The sequence below is a fragment of the Pan troglodytes genome, chromosome 20 (genome assembly GCF_028858775.2).
Source record: "Pan troglodytes isolate AG18354 chromosome 20, NHGRI_mPanTro3-v2.0_pri, whole genome shotgun sequence".
In the NCBI taxonomy this organism is placed as follows: domain Eukaryota; kingdom Metazoa; phylum Chordata; class Mammalia; order Primates; family Hominidae; genus Pan; species Pan troglodytes.
This window is the reverse complement of record NC_072418.2, coordinates 46,872,015-46,895,676: the sequence shown is the minus strand read 5'-3', so window position 1 is coordinate 46,895,676 and position 23,662 is coordinate 46,872,015. Positions and strand designations below refer to the sequence as shown.

General features: G+C 41.5%; 1 protein-coding gene across 50 annotated transcripts; it reads left to right on the top strand.

The window, feature by feature from the left end:
* Positions 1–546: 546 nt before the first annotated feature.
* Positions 547–23,257, top strand: ZNF45 (zinc finger protein 45). Of its 50 annotated transcripts, none has more exons than XM_063801797.1 (13): positions 547–926; positions 1,123–1,420; positions 3,149–3,230; positions 4,507–4,625; positions 5,871–5,953; positions 10,408–10,541; positions 11,305–11,464; positions 11,556–11,628; positions 12,517–12,567; positions 13,652–13,698; positions 16,188–16,314; positions 16,925–17,017; positions 20,689–23,257. In XM_063801797.1, exons 10-13 carry the CDS (start codon positions 13,684–13,686, stop codon positions 22,497–22,499), a joined length of 2,046 nt encoding a protein of 681 aa, XP_063657867.1. In that variant the 5' UTR covers positions 547–926; positions 1,123–1,420; positions 3,149–3,230; positions 4,507–4,625; positions 5,871–5,953; positions 10,408–10,541; positions 11,305–11,464; positions 11,556–11,628; positions 12,517–12,567; positions 13,652–13,683; the 3' UTR covers positions 22,500–23,257. The 50 variants fall into 50 exon arrangements, with proteins under 50 accessions (XP_063657867.1, XP_063657868.1, XP_063657871.1 ...); XM_063801817.1 differs by having other exon boundaries at positions 558–620; positions 1,156–1,420; positions 3,149–3,234; positions 5,874–5,953; XM_063801795.1 differs by having other exon boundaries at positions 558–812; positions 3,149–3,234.
* The last annotated feature ends 405 nt before the right edge of the window (positions 23,258–23,662 follow it).

Sequence of the window (23,662 nt, the reverse complement as noted above, 5' to 3'; positions counted from 1 at the left end):
GCATTTTTAATCACAGATGAATCCATACCCGTATTATAAAAAGGCTTGTTGCTCTGGGCGGCTCTGGCCACCTCTTTTATCACCTCTGTTTTTAGCTCACACATAGCATTCCTTTGTATTTTCCTTTTTTTTTCATATTCGCAACTTCTGTCACGTATAAAAGGGAACAATGGCAAAAGGAAAAAGCAGGCTGAGCTCTACAAGCAATGACTTAGACTCCCCCCGCTAATTCAAAAGGAAAATTGCAGGCTGGCGGGAAGCTCAGCCCTACAGAGGATTCTGGGACGTGTGGTCCAGACTTCTGGGGGCACTTCAGCTCTGGGAAAGCGCGGCTTTGTTATTTGCTCCCCTGGGGAAATAGGAACCTATACCCCAGTGCTCAGTGGGTTCGGTGGTACTTCGGCTATTTGAGGACGAGAACACGAAGCCCGCTCCCCTTGGGGATTCTGAGAAATACGATTCTGCCGTGGGAGTCGAAGCCCGCACTTCCGCCCAGGGGGCGGGGCAGCGGCTTCCGTTCCTCCCGGGGATGCTGGGCAATGTAGTTCCAGAGCTCCCTGCTCTCCCGGGCACTTCCGCTGCAAGAGGTTGAGAGCGCGGCCTTCATTCCTCTCGTGGAAGTCAGTGAGTCCTGGGACTCCGCGACCTGTTTTAACTTTTATGGCTTGGTCGTAGGATCAGCAGGGCTCGCACTTCGGTCAGCAGGAAAAGACGCTGCGGCGAGCAGCGGAGGGCGGAGTTGAATGGCTGGGCAGCTGATTGCCTTACTGTATCCGGAGCTGCTGCGTTCGGGGCGGTTCGGGAGTCCCCAGGTTGGAAGTGGACCTGAATGGGGAGGCGTCTGAGGGTCTCCTGGGCTCTCAGCGGCCCGACCCCCCTTCCCCCACCTCCCACAGCTCTGTCGCTTCCTAGCGGTGTAACGTTGGGTGAGAACTTAATCTTTCGGTGCTTAGTTTCTGGTCTTAGTTTCCTCTTCTGCAAAAGGGAATATTAACCTTATATATTTGTTTTGACAATTAGTAATATAGTACAAGTAAAATGTGTATGGAATAGTACAGGAATGTGGCAACATGTTGGCTGTTAATATTAAAACGATCATAATAAAAAATATTCATTTTTCAGCAAGCGCCTGGCTCTTCTTTCTGATTCCTGCAGGAAAGGAGGCTGTTCTTGGACTATGCCTGACCCGTTTTTTAAGAAAGAGTGCATCAGTCAACAGGTGGCGTCTGGAGTTATCCTCTGTGGATTTTCCAGGATCTCAGACAAGATCGTGCAATCTCCCAGCCTCCTTTCCTTCCCCTGCCCTGACTTCTGAAAGAATGCTGCGGAGAGGAGGGAGAGCATCCTGGCTCCTGGCAGCAGAGCCCCACTGTGACAGGACCTAGCATTCACCTTTCTCTTCTGTTCCGAGTGCGAGAAGGTATTTCATTCCTTGCAAATGTTTCTGCTACAGAAGTGTTCCGTTATTGTATAATTGGAGAAAATGTGACATGAATATTAGTCACACTAGTTAAACATTGGGTGCTGAGTATCACTCTGAGGGCTTTATAAAAACTAACACACTGAACCTTCACAAAGGCCTTGTGTTGTGGGTTCTGTTCACCTTACAAAGGTGATGTGGGTATTGTGATGTAGGTACTGTTATTACACCAATTATACAGATGAGGAAATGGAGAGAGCCTAATTTACTCTCCTATATCACAGTGCTAGTAAGAACAGTGGGATTTGTGTCCTAGACTTGGGTTCCTTACATCTGAATACCCTTGGTCTCACAGTTTGAAATCCCAACTTAGAATTAGGAAATAAAATAGATAAATGATCCATATAAATAATCATAGGAAACTGGCTGCAGAGGAGCCATTTGAGATCAAGTTGGGGAGGGAGGTTGGAATTTTACTGTAGAAGATTTTGAAAGCAAGGTTGAGTTTAGACTTTAGAAAATTTTGAAAGAATTCTCATTTAATTTTAAGCAATATTAGTAGTTCATATTTTGATCATAGAGATGCACGTTCTCTGTACAGGATGTAGAAAATACAGAAATATAAAATATTACAAATTTCCTTAATACTAGGATATAGATAATTATTAACATTTTAATGCATTTCTGTTTAGCAGTTTTTAATGTGTTTTTGTCTGTGTTTTATGAAATTGTTATCACACTATTCATAGTGGGTTGTTATTCCCTTATTTTTTACTATGGAAATATCCAAACATACCCAAATATAATGAACTCTTATGTACAGTCACCCTGCTTCCATTCTTGCTAATCTTATTGCCTCTCCCACCAACTTTTTTTCCCTTGAGTATTTTAAAACAAACCCAGATGATGAGTCAGTAAGGCTTAAAAACTAATAATTATCATTAATTGTGTTTTTTGTTTTTTTTGAGATGGAATCTTGCTCTGTTGCCCAGGCTGGAGTGCAGTGGTACGATCTCAGCTCACTGCAACCTCTGCCTCCTGGGTTCAAGCAATTCTCCTGCCTCTGGCTTTACAGGTGCCCATCACCACGCCCTGCTAATTTTTGTGTTTATAGTAAAGACTGGGTTTCTCCATGTTGGCCAGGCTGGTCTCAAACTCGACCTCAAGTGATCCGCCCACCTCAGCCTCCCAAAGTATTGGGATTCCAGGTGTGAGCCACCATGCTAGGCCTCACTAATCGTTTATATATGAAGGCCAAGGGAGGGGCAATTATATTCATTTGCCAGGGCTGCCATAAGAAAATACTACAAATTGGCTGGATTATACAGAAATGTATTTGTTACAGTTCTGGAGGCTAAAAGTCCAAAATCAAGGTGTCACCAGTTTTGGTGTCTTGTAAGGCCTCTCCCCTCTGTGTGCGTGAGCTCCCTTGCTGTAAGTCAACTTCATCACCTCTTTAAAGGCCCTATTTCCAAAGACAGTTATTTCTGAGATACCGAGCGTTAGGACTTTAACGTTTTGAGAGAGGCACACACAATTCAGCCCATAATAGATATTAACAGTAACTCTGAGGTTTTTCACTCCTGGCAGCTAGGAGAATGCTACTTATGTGAGAAAGCTAGAAAGAGTTGCAATTAGGAAAAGAAAGATGATTGATTTTCTTTGCTTTTTTGGAGTTGCACTTGCCACTGGCGTATAACTCTTGGTTTCCTATCTCTCTCCCATTAGACTTCAGGGACCTCTGTTTCATGGACATTATCATATTCTTCTCAGAGTACCCAGCAAGAGGTTTGCAAAGAGGAGTTATTCAGTGAGTAAGTGTGATTCATGTAGCTCTCCAACAGGCATCTGGATTTTGGGCGCTACAGCTTGCAATTAGAGAACAAAATAGAAGGATTATCCACAGTCCTTGTCTGTTATCTCACGTTTGGTGGGCTGTAGAATCCATCAACTTTTTCAGGGTATTCAAAAGTTGATGAACAATTGTGGATAATATTGTCAAGATCTAAAACAAACTCCCTTAAAGACAAATCAGACCACTATTAAGGTTCAGTTTTTTGGGTTTTTTGGTTTGTTTGTTTTTTGAGACAAAGTCTTGCTCTGTCACCCAGGCTGGAGTGCAGTGGCGCGATCTTGGCTCACTGCAACCTCCGCCTCCTGGGTTTCAGCAATTCTCCTGCCTCAGCCTCCCCAGTAGCTGGGATTACAGGCGTGCACCACCATGCCCAGCTAATTTTTGTATTTTTAGTAGAGACGGGGTTTTGGCATGTTGGTCAGGTTAGTCTTGAACTCCTGACCTCAAGTGATCTGCCCGCCTCCGCCTCTCAAAGTGCTGGGATTATAGGCATGAGCCACCATGCCTGGCCAGGTTTAATATTTATCACATGGAGATTCTGATGAGGACTGCTGACATTTGTTGGGTGTTTCTTATGACTTGGAGAATTTCTAGTGCTTTCCATGCACTAGCTTATTTGTTCTTTATGACAGTTCTATTTTATTCTGATTTTAAAGATGAAAAAACAAACACACACACACAAGTTAACTGTACAGATGAACTGGTGGCACAATCAGCGGGGCAGAGCCAGAATCAAACCTCAGCAGCTAGGTTGGAACACTCAGTGACTGAATAACCTTGGGCAAGTTACTTGACCTTTCTGTGCCTCAGTTTTCTTACCCGTTAAGTAGGGATGATATTAATAACTACCTCGTAAAGTTTCTGTGAAGACTAAAAGAGATATGTAACATGTTTGAAATAGTGCGTCGCATGTAGTAAGTCCTCTGTGTATTATCGACTAAAGCTGGCCTTCATCTTCTACAGATAAGTTGAAAAATGCAACAAGTTATTGAAGGAGCAAAGGTATATATATATATATATATATATATATATATATATATATATATATACATTTTTTTTTTTTGAGACAGAGTCTTACTCTGTTGCCCAGGCTGGAGTGCAATGGTACGATCTCAGCTCACTGCAACCTCTGCCTCCCAGGTTCAAGCAATTCTCTGCCTCAGCCTCCCGAGTAGCTGGGATTACAGGCACCCGCCACCACGCCCAGCTAATTTTTTTGTATTTTTAATAGAGACGGGGTTTCACCATCTTGGCTAGGCTGGTCTTGAATTCCTGACCTCGTGATCCACCCGCCTGGGCCTCCCAAACTGCTGAGATTACATGCGTGAGCCACCGTGCCCAGCCTCAAAGGTATATTTTTAAGTATTCTTTTCTTCCCCACTTTCCACTTTTTCTATGGATACTTTAATTCTGTTACATATTTAAACAAATGTGCATAGTTTCTATGATAGTGATTGTTGAAACCTACAACTAATTTGCTGTCTTTTGAGCTTAGCAAGTCCCTGTGAGATGATTATATAGTCTATATTGCCTTAATAAAAAGGTCTAAACCTGCACTATCCAATAGTGTAGCCATTAGCCGCATGTGATTATTGAGCACCTGAAACGTAACTAGTCTGAATTGAGATATGTTATAATGGTAAGGCACAACAGATTTCAAAGATCTAGTATGAAAAAAGAAAGTAAAATCCCTCAATAATTCTTATACTGATTACAAGTTGAGGGGATAATACTTTGGATATGTTGGGTTAAAGAAAATATATTGTTGAAATTAAGTTCACTTGCTTCATCTTACCTTTTTCAATGTAGCTATGAGAAAAATTTAAATTACACAAATAGCTTGCCTGCATTATATTTCTGTTGGACAGCACTGGTCTAAGGGAAGCCTCCCCTTTCATTCTGAGAATTTGCCTCCAGAGGCATTACCAGTCATTCTGCAGCCCTTTCCTCTTATAGAGAGCTCTAGGGGCATCTTATACTGGAGAGGAGCAGGGAGCTGATAATCAGTAGGCCTGAGTGCCAGGCAGAGCCATGCCCCTGGTTTCCTGGGTGCCCTTGGACAGTTCCGTCAACTCTTTAAGAGGCAGTGTAGAATAATGCAGTGGTTCTTGAACTGTGGTCACATCAGAATCATAAGACCCAGGCCCTACACTGCTTCTATGAGCTTGAACTTCTGTGTTCTTTATTAGTAATTCAGGGGTTCTGGTCACCTATTCACCCCATTGGTGAAGGAGGGATTCCCCCACCTGCTGCTGTCTGAGTGTCCCCCAAACATTGAAACTTAATCCCCATTGTGGTGTTATTAAGAGGTGAGGCCTTTGGGAAGTGATTAAGTCATGAGGGCATGAAGGAGTTAATGCTCTTATAAAAGAGGCTTCAGAGAGAGAGTTCACCTCCCTTGTTCTTCTGCCATATGAAGACTATGAAGACACAGCATTCCTCCATCCCCCTTTTCCCCTACGCTTCTGCCACGTGAGAACACAGCAGAAAGGCCCTTACCAGACCCACAACCTGCTGGAGCCTTGATCTTAGACTTCCCATCCTTCAGAACTGTGAGAAATTTCTGTTCTTTATAACTGTGGTATTTTGTTATAGCAGCAAAAATGGACTAAGACATCACTTGAACTGGCAGGAGGTGGCTGAACACACAAACCCTACAGTCAGCCTATGCAGAAGAGGTTGGTAGCAGTTTATTAGTCACATATTCACAGCCCAGGGGACTTGCACTTGAGAATAGATTGAACCAACAGGGGCCATGGTAGGTTGATTTTGTAGTGACAGGAGGGTAGCAGGGTGACCCTTGGTTCCTGCAAGAAGATTTCATTGACCATTTGGATAATTCTACAGGCTGGCAGGGAGGCGAAACCTGTTATGTGGAGGACCTGGTGGGGTACAGGTGGTCTGGCTAAATAGGATGAATTGTGCCTAAGTCTTAATTTTATAAAAGTGGCTGAGTGACAACATGGAGAGATTAATGCCAATGAATAGTATTTTAATACTTAGAGTTCCACTGGTACATCACACCACACCAGACCACATGAAGCCCACTACAGGCAAGGGTCAGGAAGCAGACAGAGAAAGGAACTGGGGCCTATGCTTTTGTAATATGTCTTTCTCCCACCAGTGAAAGCTGCTTGCAGGGAAGATGCAAATAATTTTGGTTGTTAGTCTGGCCCTGTGATTCAGCAGACTTAGGGAGAGATTAGGAATAGCAGATATCAAATAGCCAGTACATAAAACATGGTTAACACACGAGGAACTAGGTGGGCAGGGATCCTTTCCCACTGAGAGGGCATATCTGGAGAGAGCCGGGAGCTCACGGCTAGGCCTTCAGGGCCCTGTGAGTCTCAAAGGTATCAAGGCAGCACATGGAACCTCAGGCCTTTTGATGTGGATGCATACCAGAGTTTGAGAACCACTGTAGAGCGGTTAAGAACATGGGCACAGGTGTCAGATTGCCTGGGTTCATTGCCTGGTGCAGCCAGTGTTCTAGTAGATAAGGCACTGGGTGAAAATCCTGACTTTTCTGTTGGCCACTTGTTAAACATGAACAAGTTACTTCTGTGTGCCTCTATTTCCTTGTCTGTAAAATGGGCATAATTATTTTCTCAATCTCTATCATTGTTATGAAAATCAAATGAGATACTACATGTGAAGAATTTATGTAAACAGTGCCTTGGTAGGCAGTCAGTCAGTTGCTCCAAATGTCAGTTGCTGTCATTATAGGGAGTATTTTATGAGTGGCCTGGGTTTTTTCGTGGTTAATGTTAGGAGCATAGAGTTGATCTTGGCACTCCTGATCCTAACAAACCTTCATTCCTGTTTGTTAGTATCAGAGAGAAAGAGAAGCTTGCAGTTTGTTTTTACCTTCTTTAGTTCTTTTTGCCCTTAGGCAATAGGATAGTATACTGGGGTTAGTAGAAAAATTGGAGGTGAAAACCTCAAGTGTTAGTCTGTCTGAAAATATCTAGAGAGCTGTTTTAACTGATGCTATCAAATTGTAATTTAGGGACCAGCAGCATTAGCATCACCTGGGATATTGGTAGAAATAGGTTCTTAGTCCCATCCTTGATCTTCTGTAACTGCAGAAGTACACGTGCAGGTTTGTTATATAGGTAAACTTGTGTCATGGGGGTTTGTTGTACAGATTATTTTGTCACCCAGGTATTAAGCCTAGTACCCATGAGTTATTTTTTCTGATCATCTCCCTCCTCCCACCCTCCACCCTCTGATGGAGACCCCAGTGTCTGTTGTTCCCCTCTATGTGTCCATGTATTCTCATCATTTAGCTCCCACTTATGAGTTAGAACATGTGGTATTTGGTTTTCTGTTCCTGTATTAGTTTACTAAGAATAATGTCCTCCAGCTCCATCCATCTTCCTGCAAAGGACATCTTTTTTTTTTTTTTTTTTTTTTTGAGACAGAGTTTCGCTCTTGTTGCCCAGACTGGAGTGCAATGGTGCGATCTTGGCTCACCACAAGCTCGACCTCCCAGGTTCAAGCGATTCTCCTGCCTCTCCTCCTGAGTAGCTGGGATTACAGGCATTCGCCACGATGCCTGGCTAATTTTGTATTTTTTTTTTTAAGTAGAGACAGGGTTTCTCCATGTTGGTTAGGCTGTTCTCGAACTCCTAACCTCAGGTGATCCGCCTGCCTCACTCTCCCAAAGTGCTGGGATTACAGGCATGAGCCACCGCGCCCAGCCAGGACATCTTTTTTATGGCCACATAGTATTCCATGGTGTATATGCACCACATTTTCTTTATCCAGACTGCTATCGACGGGCATTTAGGTTGATTCCATGTCTTTGCTAAATACCAGACCTATGGCTTTTTAACAAAAAAAAAATGTTCTATGTTCTTCAGGGCTGAGTTACATGCCTTCAGATATCAGATATCTACATGGCTTTCTCTTCCTATATTTGAGGTCTTATAAGAGAAATCTTTCATGACAAAAACTTATTCTGTGACAGCCCCTCCTTTCATCTCTTTTTATTTCTTTACCCTGCCCTATTGTTCTTAAAAGTGTCTCTCGCTATATATTGGGGGTTTGCTATGCCCTCGTAGCCCATTATAATATCATCTTTGTGAGATCAAGGTCTTTGTTCACTGCTGTATATTTCACATCTAGGACCCTTGGCTGGCACAGAGTAGACCCTTCAACAATCATATGTTGAATGAATGGTTCAGGTGATAAATAATGAGGCCCTGATCCACATGGTGTATCTATCAACTATTCACTGAGTCATTAAAGTAGTCATTCTGCAAATCTTTGGGTTCCTTCCAAATGCTTGTAGCAACTTAGTAGGTGTTGGGGATGGAGCAGGTAACGAAACTCCACATTAGACAAGTGTAATGAATATAAGTAAGTAAATACCTAGAAGGATGTTAGAGAGGAATAAGGGCTTAGAGAAAAGAAGTAAGCAGAGATGAGGGATAGGAAGTGTTGGGGTGCAGTTAGGAGACCGAAATTATCTACAGGATGGCTAGAGAGAGACTCTGAGGTGGTGACATTTGAATAAAGAAGAAAGAGTTTCTTAGTGTGGCTCTCCTAATAGTCTCTCTGGCCCTAGCCTCCTCCCCTTCAAGCCTCCTCCCATCCGAGAGGGTAATCTGTTTCTAACACAAAAGGAATCTTTTTACTCTCCTTTCCAGAAGTCCTTCAGTTCTCCTGCTGACTTGCAGATAATTTTGTGACTTGAACGTCATCATGGTTTGAATTCTGCCTTCCTGCCCATCTCTTTCTGCCTGTTATTTGTCTTCACATCATGACATTTGTTCTCTGGGAGTTTTATAGTGATTTGGATTCTCTGGCTAATAGAGCTCAGTCACCCTCCAGGGCTCAGATTAAGCTACGTTTGTGTAGAACCCCCTGCATTCCACTGTGGGCTTATGAGCCCGTTCCTCATGCCGCTAAAGGATGCTGTGCACTACTCTGGCATTTAGCCATGTATAGTGGAATTGCCAGCTTCCTCATCACTAGACTGTGAGCATCTTGAGGCTGGGGAATTGCATCTCTTTTAGTAAGGTTCCCACAAGTCTTCACTGAGTTAATAAACTCATCTATTTAATGAAGTAGTAATAAATTCACCTGTCTAGTGCTAATTATGCAGGCAGTAAAATAGTGTTCATTCTCAATATTTTAAGGGACACATTCTGTGGGTTCTGTAACAGTGACTCATGTCGTCGCTGACTTTGAAGAGCAGAGAGTACTTTCCTAAGATGGTATTTAACAAAATCCAGAGATGCTTTTCCTTCCAAAGATGACTTTGATCTTGCCCAAGGACAGCAAATATGGTGAAAGACCTAGAGGAAAAATTTGGAAATAAAACCCTTGCTCTCCAAATCTTCCCAACTGGAGTCAGTCTCAGGGAGACTTAGACCAACTAGTCTAGTCTCCCTATATGCCTCTCCATGTCTGATGGTGGGTTCAGTCATTTCTGCTGGGCAATTACTTTGTACAGGAACTGTTTTAGGTACTTGGGATATAAAGCTGAATAAACATTCATCACAAGACAGATGGTTGATTTGCTATTATCTCTTTTTTTTCCCGAGGCGATGGAAATATATCCCCTGCAAAACATTCTTACTGAGCAGAGGTTGCTGGGCAAATATAGAGTTAGAACAAAGTGAATTACAAATTCTAAAAGAGTATTTCAGGCTGGGTGTGGTGGCTTACGCCTATAATCCCAGCACTTTGGGAGGCCAAGGCGGGTGGATCACTTGAGGTCAGGAGGTCGAGACCAGCCTGGCCAAAATAGTGAAACCTCATCTGTACTAAAAAAACAAAAGAAACAAAAAAAATTAGCCAGGAATGGTGGTGGGTGCCCATAATCCAGCTACTGAGAAGGCTGAGGCAGGATAATCTTTTGAACCCGGAAGGCTGAGGTTGCAGTAAGCTGAGATCATTCCACTGCACTCCAGCCTGGGCCACAGCGCAAGACTCCATTTCAGAAAAATAAATAAATAAGTATTTCTTCTAAGATTGGAAGGTTTTATGTTTCCCTTTTCAATAGTAAGGGTTCTTCTATCTGAAGTAAGAGAACTAAGAATAATTTACTAATAAATCAAGCAGTAATTAACTAATACTAAGCTTTTAATCTGGGTATTTTACTCGTTTCCACCCTCCATAGAATCAGAATCATACCCTGAGAGCTACAAGAACTCCATTTTTCACTGTGCAGAGGCTCTCTGCTGAAGGGTCAAGTGGAATCTGGAATCCAGCCCATGTTTCCCCATCATCAAGCCCTGTGAAGCTGCAGACTCCGTGAGTGTCTTAGTCCATTTGTGCTGCTATAACAAACAATACCATAGGCTGGGTGGCTTAAACAACAAACCTTTATAACTCACAGTCCTGGAGACTGGAAAGTCCATGATCAAGTCACTGGCAAATCCAATGTCTAATGAGGCCACTCTTAGTGGTTCGCAGAAGCTGTTGTCTTGTATCTTCCTGGGAGGAAGAGAGAAAGAGCTAGGTTACTTGCTTTTCTTACAAGGAAAGCAATCCCATTACGGAGGCTTCACCCTCATGACCTAATTACCTCCTAAAGGCCCCACCTCCCAATAACATCACATTAGGGCTTCAACATAAGAATTTTGAGGGGACACAGACATTGGTCCACAGCAGCAAGGGAGGGGCTCCCTGACTGTTTCATGTAAAGCATCTGCATGGGTTTATGTGTAACTTCTATTGATTGTTTAAGCTGCCAGAAACTGTTCCACATGTTTTGTGTATACTTAGTCACTTTCACTGACCTTCCTATGAAGTAGGTATTATTATTATATCCAGTTTATAGATTAGACATTAGAGCACAAAGTACTAGCAAGTTGGAGATGCCTGTATTCCAGTACTGGTGGGCTGGTTCTGGAGTCTAGACTGTTCACAACTCTGTTCTCTACTCCCTCAAGCAGCTCCCTTGGCTTCAGAGTCCAATCTCCATTTCTGTGTCTGTCTTTTACCCCTAACTCTGGAGCCCTCATTTCTCCTTCCATGAGATCTTAGACTCCCATCTGCTTATTTTTGTCTTTAGAAGCAACAGAGAGACAAGATTTAGAATACTGGCTCTGGTATGAAAGCTGGATTCAGGTACTGTTCCTGCCTCTTGACCTCACCAAGCCTCAGCCTCCTCGCCTGTTAAATGGATACAATTGTCGTCATTATCATCTGTTGAGAACTCCCTAAAATGCCAGGTACTGTGCCAAGGGCATTGCATAAATTCACTCATTGATTCCTCACAGTAATCCTATGATTAACATCCTGTTTTCATTTCCCTTCTTATAGCTGAGCATAGGCACAGAAGTTTAGGTGTTTGGACCAAGGTCACACAACTGATACAACAGTAGCTTCTTCACAGGTATGTGTGAAGTACCTTAATGAAACATCATGTGCCAAGTTCTTCATAAGGTCCCTAATATGTATTTAGTTAAATATCACCATTTTTGTTGTTATTATTGTGCTTCCTATAGCTTGTTAATTTCAGTGACATTATCTAATTTATAGTTGCATAAATCTTGCAGAGTCATGATTTTTTATTAAATTTTCTCTGTCTCTGTGATAGTCTTTTTAAGGCCCTACTGTTAAAGTAAATTTTGCAAGGTCTTTTTTTTTTTTTTTAGATTTTTTTTTTTTCTCTTTAGAGATCGCTCTGTTGGCCAAGTTGGTCTTGAACTCTTGGCCTCAAGCAGTCCTCCCACTTTGGCCTCCCAGAGTGCTAGGATTACAGGCATGAGCCACTCTACACAGCCAAATTTTGCAAGGTCTTATACCTTTTAGAAACCAGTCCATATAGTCAAATTCATAGAGATAACGTGGTTATCAGGGGCTGGGAGGGGCAATGGGGAATTATTACTTAATGGGTACATAAAAAATTCTGATGATGGATAGTGGTGATGGCTGCACAACAATGTAAATGTACTTACTGAATGTAACCACTTAAAAAATGGTTAAAATGGTAAATTTTATGTTACATATTTTACTATCAAAAAAAGCAGTCATCTATGTACAGTAGTCCCCCCTTATCCACAGCAGATACCTTCCAAGTCCCCCAGTGAATGACTTAAACCTCAGATATTACTGAACCCTAAATATACTATGTTTTTCCTTTACCTACATACTTATGATAAAGCTTAATTTATAAATTAGGCACAGTAAGAGACTAACAACAATAACTTATAATAAAATAGAATAATGATAAAATACTGTAACAAAAGTTCTATAAACATGGTCTCTCTCTCTCTCTCAGAATATCTTACTGCACTGTACTCACCTATTTTTGGACCATAGTTGACTTCAGGTAACTGAAACCACAGAAAGCAAAACTATGGATAGGAAGGACCACTGTAATCTTAAATACTATTGCAAAAGCCTCAAATTAAGTATGGGGAACCAAGAGAGAATAACAGGTATTTCAGAGGTTAAAGGCGAGGTTAAAGTAGAGGTTAAAAAACCTCTACTAAAGAATTCATTGGCTGAGTGTGGTGGCTCACACCTGTAATCCCAGCACTTTGGGAGGCTGAGGCAGGAGGATCACTTGAGCTCAGGAGTTTGAGACTGGCTCGGGCAACATAGCATGACCTCGTCTCTACAAAAAGTAAAAAAATTAGCTGGACATTGTGGTGCACACCTGTGGTCCCAGCTACTTGGGAGGCTGAGGTGGGAGGATCGCTTGAGCCCAGGAGGTCAAGGCTTTAGTGAGTCATGATTGTGCCACTGCACTCCAGCCTGGGCAGCAGAGCAAGACCCTCTCTCAAAAAAAAACAAAAAAAAAACCAAAGAATTTATTGGTAGAAACCATTAATGAGCACAGGTTTTATGTTACTGAATGTTATGTGCTTTTCTGCAGCTAAGAAATAAGGTACTCTGAAAATATTCTTTGAGCTTTTTCCCTCATTTAATTCGTAAACAATCCTATGAGATTGTTAATTCTCTCATTGTTAATCTCTTCATTTTATGGATGAAAGAACTGAGGCACAGAGATATTAATAATTTGTCCTGGATTTCATAGCGAATAAATAGCAATGCCATAAATCTAGGCATTTGGCTCCAGAGGGGCCAAATACTCTTAATCTGGGTATTTTACTCTCAATTTCTACTCTCCCTAGAATCAGTCATACCCTGAGAGCCACAAGGAGAAATTATGTTGGGGGCATACTCTGTGTGGTCGGGCAGGTCACTTGCTGCCAGGGTCTTACAGCCAAAGGGACAAGTAGTATCTGGAATCCAGCCTAGTTTCTGTTCATCAAGCCAGCCCGAGGAAGGAACACTGTTGCTATTTCACGTTAAACAAAACAAAACAAAAAAACAGCTATGGTTTTTTTTTTGGCCAAACTCTCATGGCTTTTTTCTCCTTCCCCCATGTTTTCTCCTTCCCTCTTAAGACTTGGCACTTCTCCAGAAGGAGGAGGACAAAATGACGAAGTCTAAGGTGAGTTGGACCTCCCTTTCTCCGTAATAATTGTCATCTCATTTCGGAAAGATTACACACACCTTATTCTCTTTGTTAGGAAGATGAAGGAGAACGGTAGACATTTGAGAACCTCTTGTGTGCCAGATGCTTGCTGCTTTTTACTTTTGTGTTGTTTAATTTTTGTTGCTTTATTTTATGACTTTATAATTTGATAAATAAGCATAGAATAGAAAAGTCAGTAACAATAAAAATCTCTCATTTTCCTACTGTTTCCCTTACAAAACAACTGTTTTGATTTTCCATGTTCTTTTCCTCAGATGTATTCATAACTGCGTATTTATAAGCATTGTATAGACAAAATGTTCAAGTTACACCTTTTCTAATTAATATTACTTGCTCCATATTTTTATAGTCCCTTGAATTGATGTTACTCTGTGGTGTGTATGTGAGATAACTTTTCTCCTCATTCATCAATGTTTAGGTAGTTTAGAATTTTTACTGAAAATTGTTACTACAGTTTTCCCACAAATAACCATTTTTTCCAAAAAGCAATTTGAAGGAGTTTTGCTATTATTTACTTTTAATGTTATAGAAACACTATATTGAAAAAGTACTTTTGATATGTGGTACTTTGGGTAGTTCCTATGTCAATGATTCAAATATGACATCGTGTGACATGATGCCACTGATTTTAGAGAAAATATTATTAGATATTTCCACGTAAGAAAGCTAGATTTTTCTTACCCAGGCCTGAGTTACACCCTATGTATGTTTACTTACTGATCCGTATTCTTTTACTCTTATGTTAACTTATTTTATTGAAGTAATAATGTACTTAATTTTAAAAGTCTAGCAGTACAAGAGGACTTACCAGATACTTCTCTTACTGTATTTATTCCTCAAACCAACTTTATGAGGCAGTACTTGGTCTCATGTGCATTTTAATTACAAAGAAACAAGATTGTAGAATTGTGGAAAGTTGCTTAGTTTCACATAGGATACCAAAGATCCAACTGATTTCAAAAGACTCCAGGATTTTTACTTGACTGGAGAGAGGCAAAGTAAAAGAATTCTCCACTTAGTGGACCTGGCCCTTTTTGTGTGGGTGCCTAGCTTGTCCTGGTTAGTGGAAGATGCCTTAGCTAATACTGCCCCTACTCGATTCACTCTCCAGTGGCCTCTTCTTCTCTATGACCACTGTCATTCATTTAGGGCACCTGAATGTGCAGGGCTCCAGGGATGAACAGTCTTCATATGAAAAGTTAAAACAGTATGATAATGCTGGCCGAGCACAGTGGCTCACACCTGTAATCCCAGCAGTTTCTGAGGCCGAGACAGGTGGATAACTTGAGGTCAGGAGTTCGAGACCAGCCTGGACAAACATGGCTAAACCCCATCTGTACTAAAAATACAAAAATTAGCCTGGCATAGTGGTGCACGCCTGTATTCCCAGCTTCTCGGGAGGCTGAGGCACAAGAATCACTTGAACCCAGGAGGTGGAGATTGCAGTGAGCTAAGATCGTACCACTGCACTCCAGCCTGGGGAACAGAGCAAGTCTCTGTCTTAAAAAAAAAAAAAAAAAAAAAAAAAAAAACCAATACGATATGCTAGTGCTTCTTTATCATGGGTGACTTTACCGCCCACTGCCCCCCCCCCCCCGCCCCACCCGGCAACATCTGGAAACATTCCTGGTACCACAGGTCGGGGGTGCTACCAGCATCTAGTAGGTAGAAGCTAAGGGTGCTGCAAAACGCCCTACAGTGCCCTAGACACCCCCACACAGCAGACAACTGTCCCGCCCAAGACAGCAATAGTGTTGAGTTTAAGAAACACTCCTGAACACAAAGCTATAAAACACCAGCAAAATGTAGGTGAACAACAACGTATATGCTAAAAAATGACTTAAAATCATCACTAGAAATTTTACAGAGTTATAAGATAAAATTCTAAATGGAATATCAATAAAAGGACAGTAACAGGTGAGATACCAAAGAAAAATAAAGATGTCCAGTAAATATATGAAAATATGATCTTACTAGTTAATTACAGACCAAAAAACCCAGTTGTTTCTTACTGAACAGATTGCCTAGGATTTTTTAAAAATTGGTTATATTCAGTGTTATCTATGGTATGGAAAATCAATGATACTTACTTTATCTTGGGGGAAGGATAAGATAGGGAAAAATTGAAAAGAAAATCTGTCATACATCATAATTTGGAAGTTGCATATTCTTTGACATTGTGATTTTTCACTTCTTGGAACTTACCTAAGAAAATAGGTGGGTAATATCTATGCAAAAAGTTGTTCTTTACAGCATTTATTATGAAAAGGAAAAACCTCTAAAATATAATACACTTTATATGTGTTTAACTGTAGTAAAGTTGAGTATGGTCTCTTAAGAATCTGACACCTTTCCCTACACATCTTTTTCACATTTCTCAGTGCTATCCCTTTTCCAGTGGACCTTTATTCCAAGATTTAGGTGGAGTGTGTTTGATGTTGTAGGAGGCAGTGACGTTCAAGGACGTGGCTGTGGTCTTCTCTGAGGAGGAGCTGCAACTGCTGGACCTTGCCCAGAGGAAGCTGTACCAAGATGTGATGCTGGAGAACTTCAGGAATGTGGTCTCAGTGGGTGAGGACAGGCATTCTCTGACTGAACATTGGCTCCCTCTATTGTCTCTCTGTCCTTGGGTATACAGGGCTTTGGAGCTCTTGAACTGGTTTTCAGTTTTCTAATCATCCATCATAAGACAGATATGGAATTTTTAAAGTCTTTCTCCCCTGGCGAAAGTGTGTATTTTGTTAATGAACCATAAATTGACAGCATGACAACTATACACTTTTATCCTTTCTCAAATTGTGGTCATCTCCAGTTAGTGGGTCCTGATATACATTTGATGAATTGTACCATTGGTTTTTTTAATGAAATAAAATGGGGTAGAAAATGTCAGAGCACTTGGCAATAACTGCACATTGCAGCAAAAACTATGTCCTGTTGCCAAGAAGAATGTGAGAGACAATGGAGGGGGTATGATGAAAACATTTTTTTTTCCAGTAATTTATACTTATATCTGCATATCTTGGGTCTTTGCATGAAATATACTTCCTCCAATGGGTCATGATTAGAAGTGTGGAAAACACTAAGTTTGATGTCCTGAAGACGATGAAATGAGGACAATAATTTTGAGTAATTTTGGCTTCTGATGTATTAATTATAAACCTATGTCCTTGCCTTTTCACAGGGCATCAGTCCACACCAGATGGTCTACCACAGTTAGAGAGAGAAGAAAAGCTGTGGGTGATGAAGATGGCAACCCAGAGAGATAACTCCTCAGGTGAGGAGGGGCTGGGGCTGCTGGACATTTTTCTGTTAGTCTTGGAGATATTCCAAGGTTGGCAAACAAAAATGTGTGACGAAGGCATAGTCTAGAACAGTTTTTTTCCCCCTGATGAATATCTAATCTAATTCTAATTTATTGGGTGCTTTTGGATATATGAAGATCTGTATTCATTAACCCACTTAGTTTGCTCAGGATGCTAAAACAAAATACTATGGACTGGGGGAATTATAAACAACGGAATTTTATTTCTGACATTTCTGGGGGCTGGGAAGTCCATGTTCAAAGCACCAGCAGATTCAGTGTCTGCTGAGGGCCCACTTCCTGATCCAATGACAGCACCTTCTTTGCTGCGTCCTTACAGGGAAGGGGCAAGAAATCTCTCTCAGGCCTCTTTTATAAGGGCACTAATCCTATTCATGAAAGATCTGCCCTCATGACATAATCACCTTCCTAATGCCTTAGGAGTTAGGATTTCAGCATACAAATGGCAAGGGCACACACATTGAGACCATAGCACTCACATCTAATGAAAGCTTAGCTTTAGTTGTAATCAAATTGAGTATCACTTCCCCCTTGTGGCTTTCCTGTAGCCGTTAATAGTGAATCTTGCTCACTTGGTGAAGAACTACTTTTTAGAATAAAAGTTCTCATAGCCACTTTTTAGGCAGGTCCCCAAAAACACTTTACACAAGGAAAAAACAATGTTTAGAGAATAGCTTTTAAGTCTTTCCCTTTAAAAATTTTCTTTGTGGCAACCATCCACCTCTTCCAAAGAGAGTTACAGAAAAGAATATTACTTATCATTTTAGTAATCCCTATTCAAATATGGTATGTATGGCAATGCCTTTATTTTCTACAAAATTAGCCACTAAGCAAATAAATGTTATAGAAGATAGCCATTAAATAAACATATACTAAAGAAGGTAGATTTTAGTTTTCTCTGCATTGTAATAAGGGCCTAACATATCATTTTCAATTAGAAACATTATAACCTGGGCAAAATAGGGAAATTGCCCTCCTCAAATTGACACATTCTCAGGAAGACCAAAAAAAGTCACATTTAAAAGTGAAAACTTGCAGCCAGTCATGATGGCTCACGCCTGTAATCCCAGCACTTTGGGAGGCGGAGGTGGGTGGATCACCTGAGACCAGGAGTTCCAGACCAGCCTGGCCAACATGGTGAAACCCCGTCTCTACTAAAAATACAAAAATTAGCTGAGCATGGTGGCGCATACCTGTAATCCCAGCTACTTGGGGGGCTGAGGTAGGAGAATCACTTGAACCTGGGAGGTGGAGGTTGCAGTGAGCCTACAGCGCGCCATTGCACTCCAGCCTGGGCAACAAGAGTGAAACTCCATCTCAAAAAAAATAAATAAAAATAAAAGTGAAAACTTGCAAAATATATACAGACATGACAAACTATGTAGGCTTCAACTTAAAGGAAACACATTTATCTGTTTCCCAAGTTTCCATTATTACAATGTAACTTTCTATTTGAACAATTTGTTTGATTAAGAAATTAATACCTTTCTTAATCATTTAGACTGGGAGGTTTCAAACTTTTTAGTATGAGTTACAATAAGAAATACATTTTATATCATAAACAATACAAACATTCACATATGGGTAGGTGTGTGCGTGTGGCCTTAAACAAGAATTTATGCAGAGAAATACATTTCTTGCTTACAAAACACGTCTAATATTTTTCTTTTCTGTTAATGCTTGTCACAAGCAACTGAATTTATTTCCAACTCACTAATAGTCCTAGCCTTCAGTTTGAAAAACAATGGTGTGATCTATATAGAAAAATATATTTACATCCATCCATTTTTATAGTCTGCTTTCAGAGAAAACATTATTCCCGAGGCTCTAAATATTGACTCCTACTTGAAAAAGGAAAAATCAGAGAACAAAAATTTTAGAAGCAATCAGTCCCTAGATCCCCTGGCCACTTTTCTGCCTTATGATTTTTTTTTTCCTAAGTAATTCTTACCATGATTTTGTGATCAGCATGATTTTCTTATCAGCACCATCCACTTAGCCCTGAATCTGGTGAAACCTTTAAACTTCCCAGAAGAATCGCTCTTTCCAGTCCCTTTCCCATTATGCATCGTTTACTTGAAAAAGTTCTTTCACTTTTGTAATTTGGCTCAAAGTCTCCCAGAGAAGACAAGTGGGAATTCTTTTATTCAACACATCTATTGAACACTGTGTTGAGTCAGGCAGAGCTCTTGGGTGATGATAAAGTGGTGAATGATATAAAATGCTTGTTCTCATGGATGGCAACATCCATTCAACAGAGACATAAAAAATAATAAGGGACATATATAGTTTGTCAGAGGGTAATATGTGCTTTGTCAAAACAAAACAGGTGAATGGAAATTGCCAGGGGTGTAATGTAGATGGGGAGAATTTACTATCTGATATTGAGTGATAAAGAGGCATCACTGGGCCAGGCGTGGGGGCTCACAGCTATAATCCTAACACTTTGAGAGACTGAGGCAGGTGGATAGCTTGAGCTCAGGAGCTTGAGACCAGCCTAGGCAAGATGGTGAAACCCCATCTCTACAAAAAAATACAAAAATTAGCCAGGTGTGGTGGTGTGCTTCTGTAGTCCCAGCAGCTTGGGGGGATAAGGCAGGAGAATCACTTGAGTCAGGAGGTTGAGGCTGCAGCAAGCCATGTTTGCGCCACTGCATTCCAGCCTGGGTGACAGAGTGAGACTCTGTCTCAAAAAAACAAAAAGAAGGCCAGGTGCCGGTGGCTCTCACCTGTAATCCCAGCACTTTGGGAGGCCGAGGCAGGTGGATCACGAGGTCAGGAGATTGAGACCAGCCTGACCAACATGGTGAAACCCCCCTGGTGGTTATGGAAACTTTAATTGCTATCAGGTTTTAGAATAATGTATGTTATTACCATAAACCTCTTCTCCCAGGTGTTCTCATGGAGGCTATTTCCTAGCAAGAGGTAAAGGACCACTATCTGTTTGCACTCGAACTTTAGGTATGTAGGTCAGTGATCCCCAATCTTGGCACCAGGGACTGGTTTGTTGGAAGATGGTTTTTCCACAGACTGGGGTCGGGGAGATGGTTTTGAAATGAAACTGTTCTACCTCAGATCATCAGACCTCAGTTAGATTCTCATAAGATTAGATTCTCACGCAACCTAGATCCCTCGTACGCGCAGTTCACAATAGGATTCGCACTCCTATAAGAATCTAATGTCACCATTGATGTGACAGGAGGCAGAGCTCAGGCAGTAATGCCCACTGGCCTCCCGCTCACCTCCTGCTGTGTGGCCCAGATCCTAACAGGCCACGGACTGGTACTGATCCACGGCCCAGGGGTTGGGGGCCCTGACTTAGGTGATAAGGTATTTTCTGAAAAATGTGTCTTTCTAACTAGCACAGTGCCTCAACATCTCCCAACCTTGGAATAAACTTCCAATGAAATAATCCCAGGCAAAGGTTTTTGAAAATTTATGTGTAGGAGTTTTACTAGACATTTTGAACAGGGCCACTTTGTTCAGATGTCTATGCAGTAGGCAATGGAACCTTCTCCTGGTTCAATGAAGCCTTAGGCTATGGGCCCAAGTTTATAAACTTGACATCTTGGAACAAAACATTATTCACATGCCCCATCTCCAAATTTTCTTTATCCTTTTAGGAGCCAAGAATCTAAAAGAGATGGAGACTCTTCAAGAAGTAGGATTAAGGTACCTGCCTCATGAAGAGCTTTTCTGCTCCCAGATCTGGCAACAGATTACAAGAGAGTTAATCAAGTATCAAGATTCTGTGGTAAATATTCAAAGAACAGGCTGCCAGTTGGAAAAACGAGATGATTTGCACTATAAAGATGAGGGAGTCAGTAATCAGAGTTCCCATCTTCAAGTTCACAGAGTCCACACTGGTGAAAAACCCTACAAAGGAGAACATTGTGTGAAAAGTTTCAGCTGGAGCCCTCATCTTCAAATTAACCAAAGGGCTCACGCAGGAGAGAAGCCCTACAAATGTGAAAAATGTGATAATGCCTTCCGTCGGTTTTCAAGTCTTCAAGCCCATCAGAGAGTCCACAGTAGAGCAAAATCATACACAAATGATGCAAGTTACAGGAGTTTTAGTCAGAGGTCACATCTTCACCATCATCAGAGAGTTCCCACTGGAGAGAATCCATACAAATATGAAGAGTGTGGGAGGAATGTTGGGAAAAGCTCACATTGTAAAGCTCTGATAGTTCATACGGGAGAGAAACCCTATAAATGTGAGGAGTGTGGGGTGGGCTTCAGTCAGAGATCATATCTTCAAGTTCATCTGAAAGTTCACGCTGGAAAGAAACCGTATAAGTGTGAAGAGTGTGGGAAGAGCTTCAGTTGGCGTTCACGACTGCAGGCTCATGAGCGAATCCACACTGGCGAGAAACCATACAAATGCAATGCATGTGGCAAGAGCTTTAGTTACAGCTCACACCTTAACATTCATTGTAGAATCCACACAGGAGAGAAACCCTATAAGTGTGAGGAGTGTGGGAAAGGTTTCAGTGTGGGTTCACACCTTCAGGCCCATCAGATAAGCCACACTGGAGAGAAGCCATACAAATGTGAGGAGTGTGGGAAAGGCTTCTGCCGGGCCTCAAATCTGCTGGACCATCAAAGAGGCCATACTGGAGAGAAACCGTATCAGTGTGATGCATGTGGTAAGGGCTTCAGTCGTAGCTCAGATTTTAACATTCATTTTAGAGTCCATACAGGGGAAAAACCCTATAAATGTGAGGAGTGTGGCAAGGGCTTCAGCCAGGCCTCAAATCTTCTGGCCCATCAAAGAGGCCACACTGGAGAGAAACCCTACAAATGTGGTACATGTGGGAAGGGCTTCAGTCGGAGCTCAGATCTTAATGTACACTGTAGAATCCACACAGGAGAGAAACCCTATAAATGCGAGAAGTGTGGTAAGGCCTTCAGTCAGTTCTCCAGCCTTCAGGTGCATCAGAGAGTTCACACTGGAGAGAAACCATATCAGTGTGCAGAGTGTGGGAAGGGCTTCAGTGTAGGTTCACAGCTTCAAGCCCATCAGAGGTGCCACACTGGAGAGAAACCCTATCAATGTGAGGAGTGTGGGAAGGGCTTCTGTCGGGCCTCCAATTTTCTGGCACATCGTGGAGTCCACACAGGAGAAAAACCATACCGATGTGATGTGTGTGGTAAGCGCTTCAGACAGAGATCCTACCTTCAAGCCCACCAGAGGGTCCACACAGGAGAGAGACCATACAAATGTGAGGAATGTGGGAAAGTCTTCAGCTGGAGCTCATACCTTCAAGCCCATCAAAGAGTTCACACCGGAGAAAAACCATACAAATGTGAGGAGTGTGGGAAGGGCTTCAGTTGGAGCTCAAGTCTTATCATTCATCAGCGAGTCCATGCTGATGATGAGGGTGACAAGGACTTTCCTTCATCACAGGATTCACACAGGAAAACTCGATAAAATATGTTTTACTATCTCAGATGGGTGCTGAAATATTTTAATAATCAGAGCTATCATAGACAAAACATTTGTTTTATAGAGTCAGTAGTTCAGCCAAGTGATTGGGAGACCACACAGCAGAGAAGCCTCACAAGAGTGGAGACATATGGACTGCATTCAGAACATTGACCATTAGCTGATACATGCAGACAAGAGGATCAGGAAGGATGAGTCTGATCTGGAGTAAATCAGAAGTACTAAGATGGAAATGCTGAATTCTGTTCCACTAGAATATAAGATCCAAGAGGGCAGGGACTTTGTTGACTGCCAAATCTACTCTGCCTTTTCAGTGCCTAATACGTTGTAATTTTTCAGTAGTATTTGAAATTACTGTCATATTTGAAATTCAGTAATATTTGACATTTTTATTTATCTCTAGAAGTTTCTCTAAAATTGTACTCAGAAGAATTCTGCAAGGCTTGGAGGATATATAAGTTAGTCATATGGCCTGATTTTCCCATTTTTGCAGATCTCGTGGACAAGTGTTTATCAAACTGAAGGTTGCAGCTTGTTAGTGGGTCCAGAAATCAGTTTCTGGCTAGCAACTAGAAGTTTTGTATGTTAACAGTACTTTATTGAGGTGTAATCTGCATGCAGTAACATGCACAAGTCTCAAGTTCATGGCTTTCTGAATTTTGACAAATGTAATCATCACCAAGATCAATGTATACAATATGTCTATTAAACCAAAAAGTTTTCTTGTGCCCATTTCCAGTCAATCCCACCTCCAGTGCCAAGTATTATGATTTCTACACCATAAATTAATTAGGTCTGTTCCTGAGCTTCCTATGGATTTAGTATGTACTCTTATATCTGGATTCTTATGATCAAATGTATGATCATCTCAGTAGATTCAGAGAAAACATTTGACAAAATTTAGCATCCACTCATGATGAAAAAATTCTTCAATGAGATAAAAGGCATCCATGAAAATCATATAAGCTAACATTCTTTTTTTAATTAGGGAATAATTTATATACAGTGAAACTGACTCTATCATGCATTTTGGCAAGTGCTGTTATGTGAACACCACCATCACAATCAAGATAGTCTACAGTTCTAGTACCCCCTGCCCTGAAACTTGCTTGTTCTGTTTAGTCAGCTCCTCTCCCCATCACCAGCCC